General features: G+C 47.9%; 1 protein-coding gene across 4 annotated transcripts in view; it reads right to left on the bottom strand.

Annotated features, from left to right (window-relative positions):
• Window positions 1-302: 302 nt before the first annotated feature.
• Window positions 303-8,199, bottom strand: part of IQSEC3 (IQ motif and Sec7 domain ArfGEF 3) — a 103,458-nt gene continuing 95,561 nt past the window's right edge. Inside the window, exon 14 of one of the 4 annotated variants that reach the window (XM_071551214.1) lies at window positions 303-6,642. In XM_071551214.1, coding sequence (XP_071407315.1) covers window positions 6,205-6,642 — 438 coding nt within the window. In that variant the 3' untranslated portion in view covers window positions 303-6,204. The remainder of the gene's footprint in view (window positions 6,643-8,199) is intronic. The other 3 variants (XM_071551217.1, XM_071551216.1, XM_071551215.1) reach the window with 3 other exon arrangements.

The raw sequence follows: 8,199 nt of genomic DNA, 5'->3' as shown, positions 1-8,199 counted from the left end.
ATTTGAGGGATGTGCTTAATTTAAAGTCTACCCAAAAAGTTTCAGGGAAAAATTGCATTTCAAAATTCTCTGGGGAAAAGAGTGATGTATTTTGATCAACTCCAACCACACTATGTATAAGTTATTGCCCATAATGAATGCCATATAGATACAACAGGATACAGATGCAACGTGACAGTGATGGTATATGCTCTTTGGGTTGTAATCTTTTGTACCAGCACTACCTGTATGTACCTACAAGGAATCCATCCCAAAGAGACTTGCCATCTTCTGATTAATAATAGTATCTGCACATTGGAGCAAGTTAGGAGTATTTCACATATAGACAATCTGTTTTATTGCTTTCATCTTTACAGCCAGGTGTGTGATCTAAACATCAGGCAGAAACTTCAATAATCTCCTGTTTCAAAACATCTTAGAAAATGACTGTTTGGGATGGGTTGATTTATAATATATCCGTGGCACACAAAAACATAAATGGAAGCCTCTGAATCCCTGGGAAATTTCCTGTCTGTGTCTTAGAGGGATTTCTGTTGTCCCAAGTGTTTCATGGTGGGCCTAAGGGATTCTTTGAAGCCAGCAAGGAATTTGCAACCTATAGACAAGGCTTTTTTTCTAGCACTGCAATCTGAATCCAGCATCTATTCGACTCAGCTGCAAAGATGCCTTCCCCCACCCATTGCAGAGGAGAGCTTGCTTTGGGTGTGCATGTTTGATTCTCTCTCAAAGGTCAGTTTCATTAACCTTGAGGTTATGCTTTGTGTAAATATGCACATATATCTGATTCACATGGAAAATGTCATTTTCCTTACGTGCCTCCCATCCAAATGTTAACCAAGCCTGAGCCTACATAGCTTGTGAGATGTGCTGCAATGGGAACTGCAGCCAGCACAGCTGTCCTGCTCAGGCAGCACACGGCTGTATCTGCCCAATATTTTAGTAGAGCATGCTCTGTTCCGTGGATAGCAGAGGTGCCTACACATTATCTGCTGTATAGTCCTATGTGTTGGCAGATGGTGTGTGCATTAACACACAGTATGTGCTGCTGTCTCTGGGCACATGGGTTTCTGAGTGGCCAGCTGGCATTCGACACATGCGCTGGTGCATGTGAAGCTGCTCTCCTCCTGCAGCAGCATGAGGCTCGCAAGGGTGCGTGGGCCTCCTTCCCCAGAGGTGCAGACTGCACAGCCGTGAGCATCCAGCTAGATGGGAAGGAAGGAGCTGCAGCATGGAAGGACTCTGCCTTCCCCTCTCACTGTCTTCCTCTCTGCCTCACTGCAGGGGTGAATTGCACATTAAGTTGCTGCTGTCTATTGAACATGTTTATTTCTTCCTGGTTTCCTCTGGATCTGATCCTCAGAGAGTCTGAGCACTGAGCTAACTGCTTGTGATGAAAAACCAGCAGTAGCCACAGCAGGCTGCCCCGAGGCCAGCAGGATGCCAGGATGCTCAGCACTCCACGGGAGCAGACCCTTGGTGTGTGTGGCCGTGCATCGGCACACACCACTGGAGCCCAGGGACACCGGAGCGGGGCTGAGGCAAAGAAGACATTAGCGCACAAGTGACATATCTCAATATAATTTCTAAAACTCTATTAATTGAACAAGTAAAATACCTCTGATCTATTTCTGTTATTTTGTTACAAAATATTAGCCATTTGGACTCTTTACTAGGTGTGACCACACCACTTTTCCCAAAGGAAGCTGTTCTTGGTGATATTTACAGCAGGAAACAGGTACAGACAGACAGGTGCTTTCAAAAGCCTACGCACAGGTAACACTTCTGTTGTTAGATTTTAAAAAGACACATCCAGATGGGGTGGTGAGTAGTGCTGAAGAGCTGGGTGACTTCAAGCTGCTGTCCCAGGCATGACTGCAAAAGAGAGGGCAGAACAAGGACAGGTCTAGCTCACGAAACACTGCCGGCAGTCCCTGGAGCCTACACTAGCACAGTGAGGCAGCTGGTGGAGTGGGAGATGGGGGAGCTTGCTCAGCAACTTGCATTTCAAAGCAGAGACTCTGCCAAGCAGCAGCATCCTTGATTTAGGGCTCAGATTTGTTTTGGAAACCTCACAATCACAGGCAGATAGTTGCAGGTTGAGCCTCCTGAAAAACATGTAACAAAACTCAGATCCTTACAGCTAGGAGGCTCTCAAATGCTTCCAAATCTGGTGGTACCTTTTTGTGAAGAAGTATGAGTATTGATGAAATTCTGGTTGTGGACCACACCCACACCTTTCATATACAGGAAGGAGAGAAAATGTGAACAGTGGGATGCTCTGAAAGCCTTGTGAAAGCACTAAGTGTTGCTACCCCAGTGGCCCAGACTATGTCATAACAAAGTACCCCAGCAGAGGACAAACTGTGTTAAACCCAAATTGTTTGCACTTTTCCATCCCTTTGCTACTGGTGCAAACAGATGATCGTCACTGGGCCTTGCATCAGCATGAGGAAGCATCAGGATAGAGCCTGACGGATTGTGTAACACAGCTCTGCAAACCTCAGTAAACACCTTGTTCTCTCCTAGTGTCCAGCAAAACCACCTTCTAATTTGGCCACTGACTACACAACACTCACTGGTAGAATGCTTTTCACTGCATTTCTCTTTCCTCTATCCCCTGTCTCCTTTTTTAATATAGGACATGACTTTGACAGCAAAAAGACATTCATTTGGGTTGAGCTAATCTCTGATGCAGCTTCTTGCCTGACTCTTCCATCTGAAAGATTGTGCTAGGTTCATGACCAGAATCACTGCTGTCATCAATAGCTGGTGATTTTTCTTTGGGCTGATCCCTCTAGGTGAGCTGTGTTAGACATTTTGTCCTTCATTAGGTTGTCAGTGACACGCTCCTTCTAGCCTGCACCCCGTCAGCCTGTGTGCAAGGTTGTCTATTCACAGCAGTACAGCTACACTGAGTCTGTGTGTCTCACTGGTGTGTGGGAGGGCTGTGGGAGCAGACAATACAATAGATCAGATGAGGTGCAGATATGTTTTAAAGTGCTTGTCATCCTTCAAGACCAACCTTCAAAGGAAAAAAGAAAAAAATCTGTATTTTGAAGTGAAGTCCGAAGGGCTCAGCTACACAGTAGAATTTAGATCAGCCTGTACCATGATTACCTGGAGCAGAGTAGTTTTGTGTCTCTCCAGGTAAACCCAACAGAAGATGTGGTAGCCAGCAGGCTAGAAGACAGCAAGGGTTATCTACATTTGCTTCTCTGTCCAAAGCTCAAGGCCAGGAGTAGCCTTTGCAAGGTCAGTGAAATGGAACCAACTTGCCCTGAGAGAATACTGTGCCTCAGGTACCTTGGCACTTCAGTTAACTTGCTTCCACCCTTCAGCCAGCATGAAGAAGGGAGTCTCACGGAAGCTTCCTTATTTCTTCTTTAAATTCTTGTAAGCTCTCCCAATCAATTATTAAAGCAGCAAACATCTCTTGTAGGAACTTCACAGACATTGTTATAAATATTTTATCTAAAAAAATTATTTCCTCAAGTACCTTAAGGTTTTTTGCTGTTGTCACTTTGTGTTAAATGTCAAGTAAAATCCATTTTATTTATTCTAACACACACACAGAGCTTCATTGGCTCATTGCACTCTGGGATAAAATACTGAACAAGTACTGACATTCCTCTCAGACAGCAAAGTAACTGCTGGGAAGGGAGGGCAGTGCCAGTGCCTCCTGGATACAACCCCTTTCATTGCAGCAGTGAGTAAAAATTAACTGGCCGGACACTACACTGACCGGACAATGGCAGATGCCACTCATCTTTCTCACAAAGCTACAGACAGCTCAGATTAGCTTCTGGCTACTGTGAGGTGGCAGGGTGTCACCCTGAAGGGAATCAGCAGCAGGTCAGGCCAGCTGTGCCTCACAGCTGGCAGGAGAATGAGGGCCTGAGCCCTGGCTGGGGGTGAGGACCTTTCCCGGTGTCTGACTTCACAATGTGGGACATCCAGACTGCCCTGAGGGGCTGGCTAGAAGAAAGCTTCTCTGGGCTTCTATTCAGGGTTTTCTTACAATCTTCTCTGTCATCTGCTTCTGCAGCCCTCCCTGAGGCTGTGCTTGTTGGCTCCTGGTCAGTACATTTGCTGTTGTGTATAAAAATGGCATCCTGGTGCTCTCCTCCAGACAGCCAAGCAAACAACCCAGACCTCTGGGTACATCTGGGCCTATAGGTCAGGCTCAGACCTACGGGCACTTGCATATGAGCAGTGTCCTGCCCTCAAGGGCTGGCCAAGCACAGGAGACCCTTCACTTCAGCCCCTTGTCTATTTCCCTAACCCCAGGTCACATATGTGAGCTCTCTCAGCTGAGCATTTCAGCACAGCTGGCACCACCACACAGGCACCCAGAGAGCACTGAGGGGAGCCGAGCCAGTCCCTGATGCGCTGTGGCTTCTGTCACTGACAATAACCCCAGAGATGAGCATACTGGCACAATCCCTAAATAAATTGCCCTGTGGCTTATACCCAACAAGGTAAAAAAGAATTCCCTGCATCTATCTTCATTGTCCCTCTTTCCCTGATATTTTACACATCCCCACCACTGCCAACAGCCCCTGTCATTCTTCACCTAACTGTTGCATCATCAGCACCCAGAGCACCCAGTGCTCATGTCTCAGCCTTGCATGGGAAGAAAGAGCATTTCTGTCTTTTCCTCATAAAATTAAATAAAAATACAGGCCCTAAAAGGCAGTCTGTCCTATTTTAAAATCCTAAAGTTGATCTTCTTAAGCCTCGAAGGGAGATAGAATGAGTGAGCGAGACCAAAGTCTTTAAGCTAATTAATACCTTCCCCTCCCTACTGCTCAAAGAGATTTTTTTTTCTAAAAATACATCCATAGCCCATTTTAATGCTGTCTTCCTTCACATCAATGTCCTCAATAAAGCAGAGGAGCTGAGCTGTCATCTCTATCTTGAGATCTGCCCCTCCCCTCACTTTGAAGCTGGGACAGAGAGGGAGAGAGGAGAAAAGGCCTTGGAGTTTGGTATCTGAGCAGCTTTCCTATAGGAAGGGCTGATAGATGCAAGAGTATAGCCAGGCAAGAGATACAGATGGGACCTCACATAAGTAGTCTCCAAAAAGCCCCTTCCCTCTAACACAAGAGCCCAAGTGAAGGGAACATCCACCCCGGAAGGTGAACGTAGCACTTGGCTTTGCTTTCAGAATATAAAAATGCAGGTGGGCAGGAAACACAAAAACAGCTAGAAGGAGGAAAGTAGAGGTGGATCTTTTTTAGAGAAGACAACTGTGTGTGTGTGTGTGTGTGTGTGTGTGTTGAGGTGGGAGGGCACCTCTCGGTGCCATCTCTTTGGAAAAGTACACATCCATTCCAGGAAGATCCCTGGACTGAATCCTTCCCTTCTGCTCCTTCAGAACTGCTTGGTGTTTCCTTTACTAAGCATGCGCCATACACATGCTACCATACAGGTGTATTTACATGTGATGAGGTCTGCTAGGTCTCAGCAGAGGTCTCTGGTACAATGATCCAACATAACAACAGAAAAAGTTTTGGTGTTCGGTGAGGCCATCTTTGCGTTGTACTGCAGCTCAGGACAGTCTCTCCTCCTCTCAAACTCTCTTTCCCTTGTGCACTCCTTCGCTTGGAACCGGCTGCTGCAGGAGATAATACTTGAAGAGTGATGAGGAGAAAGCATGGCAAGTGGTACAAGTTCTCAGCTCCAGCTTAGCAGGTGCAGCAGTGGTGGCAAGGAGAACTCCACCCCCGGGAGTGCCACAAGGTTGGTCCTTGGCACAGGTGAGTCCATTTCTCTCGAAGGCTGGCAAAAATTTAGAATAGGTACAAACCTATGTCCAGGTAAATGCAAGGCAGGAAAGGGAGTTGAGGAGTAGGAAACGGAAGACACAGTGCCTAGAAAGCAGCAGGTCATCAAGCCTCTCAGGAACAGGGCAGCAAAGTGCTACATGGGAATGGCACAAGCACAGAGGCCAGCCAGGCTGGCAGGGTGTGAGGATGTGTGAGCATGTAGGTTGGCATAGATGGAGCACAGATGGCTCCTCACAATTAGCATCATCTTGAGGGGAGACAGGGTAAGTTAGATCAGTTGGCTTTTTTTTTCTTTTCTTCTTCTTTTACTAAAAAATAAATCACAAACTAGATCTCTGTAGGCAGAAAGGGTCCCTGGAAGGCGGTGGGGAAGGGAAGCAGGGAAGTCTGTGCTGTTTTGGTGCTGGTGGTGTGGCTACACGAGGCTGCGTGAGCCACTGGAGTACCTGCGCCTCTGAAGCAGGGAGCTGGGGGGGCAGTACTGGTGGGGGTGGTTGTAGGGAGGTGGTGGAGGTGGCAGGGGAGGCTGATGGACCAGCTTCATGGGCGTCCCAGGGAGCCCACTGCCCATACCGTGCCAGGGGGTGGAGGTGCAGGAATCGGAGGTGACATAGCGTGTCAGAGTCTGGTTGAGGGCCGGCTCCATCCGAGCGAGGCACGGCTTGTCCAAGACAATGACTTTGACAATCTGCTGGCACTGTACAAGTGTCCCCGCCGAGGCGGGGTGCGAGGGCACCAGTGCTGTCTCCAGCCGCTCCCGTGGCATGTTAAGACGCATGCTGGGCTGCATTCCACTCTCGGGCCCCAGGGCGGAGTTGTGCTGGTACGTTTGAAGCCTGTTGTGAATTGACACCTAGTTTAGAAACAGCCAAAGAAGCATTAAATGTTACAAGACTTTTCCCATCTGCTGCTACTGGCTGCCCTGAGCCCCCGCCACCGGTCAGCCTCACATGCATCCAACCCTCCTGCCCCTAAGAAACCAGAATAGGTCCAGCCCCGTCTGCACAGCCCCCCTCAACAGCCCCATCGTCCCCATCTAGGCCTAAGTGCCCCTGTCCTTTCCATTACATCAAAGGCAGCAGAGCCGGCGTTCCCAAATGCAGCGCAACTTTGATTTATCCAAACAGCACAGGGAACACAACTCGACTCTAGGAGCGCAGGCGCCTGTGAATTCTCATGGTAATGAAGAGACCTCAGAGGCCACGCCTTTGTCCCCACCCACAAAAAGGAGAGGGGAACCAGACCGCAAGGTTACAGATACTCGAGGTTGTACGTTTCAGCAAAATGGCAGGGGCTGAATCTGAGCCAGAGAGCGACAGAGAAACTCAAGCCTTTCTCAGTTCCCTGCCTTTCTGAGTAGGAAGGTACAGCACATGACTGGCTAATCTGTTTACAAAGGAAAAAGCAGAAATCTGACATAGTCTGGCAAAAGGCCCCTCCCTCTGATGGTTTGTCAGTGAAAGGAAATGATTTTCATAAAAAGAAAAAAGAAAGAAAAAATGCCCATCTAGCTCATACAATGATAAAAGAAATTTGTGATGAAATGGCAGCAGATTAGATAATCTCAGAGAAATGGAAATGCTCCTCTGCTGGCAGAGTATTACTTGGTCAGCTGAAAAGGGATACGGAAGCAGGAGGTCATCAGGGTCTCTACAGTGAGATGCTGATAACAGAGTTAAATCAGGGAGCTCAATGAGACCAGTTTGAAAAGGAGGAGCTGGTCTAGACTGGAGGTCCCTAACAGGGGAAGCACAGCAGGAAAATGATGCTCCCCAAATGGTGGATGAAGTTATAGTTCTTCCTGACAAGGACATGGCCTGATGGAGACCCCAAACCAGGGCAAAGTTGCTGGCTTAAAACAGAATGCCAGTCAAGTGACAAACCCTGGGTAGGAAACGAGTGCTTGCAGGTTGGCATGGCACTTTCAGGTAGGCAGGGGTACAGATGGGCAGATGGCACAGTGGGGGTGCCCTGATGTCTGGCATGGTGGGCAGCAGCACCAGCAACTGGGACAGAGAGGCTGTGGAGTGACCAAGCTTCCCACCATGCTGGAACAAGGATGAGCTGTCTGTCCCTATCCAGGCATGGAGGTTGCTCCAACTCACTGCACAACAGGATTTAATATTGTGTTGATATTTATTGAGGTGGTGGAACATCCCATAGGAAAAACTGGTTGCTGGGCCATGAAGTGCCAATGACATTAAGATACATGGAAGCCATTCTTCACAAGGAAATACTTCTCCCATCAGAAATAGGAAACTGGCTGGCAGGAGCACCTTCCCCAGAAAGGGGGTATCTGCAGGGAAATAAGGTGTTCTTCAAGGAAAGATGCAGCACCCACTTCCCACAGAGAAGCTGAATTCTTCAATTAAATATACTTTGACAAACAGGGAAAGAACTACCCTGCAAA

The sequence above is a fragment of the Pithys albifrons genome, chromosome 3, assembly GCF_047495875.1.
Source record: "Pithys albifrons albifrons isolate INPA30051 chromosome 3, PitAlb_v1, whole genome shotgun sequence".
Classification (NCBI taxonomy): domain Eukaryota; kingdom Metazoa; phylum Chordata; class Aves; order Passeriformes; family Thamnophilidae; genus Pithys; species Pithys albifrons.
Note: the sequence above shows the minus strand (reverse complement) of the source record. Positions and strands in the feature narration are given on the sequence as shown.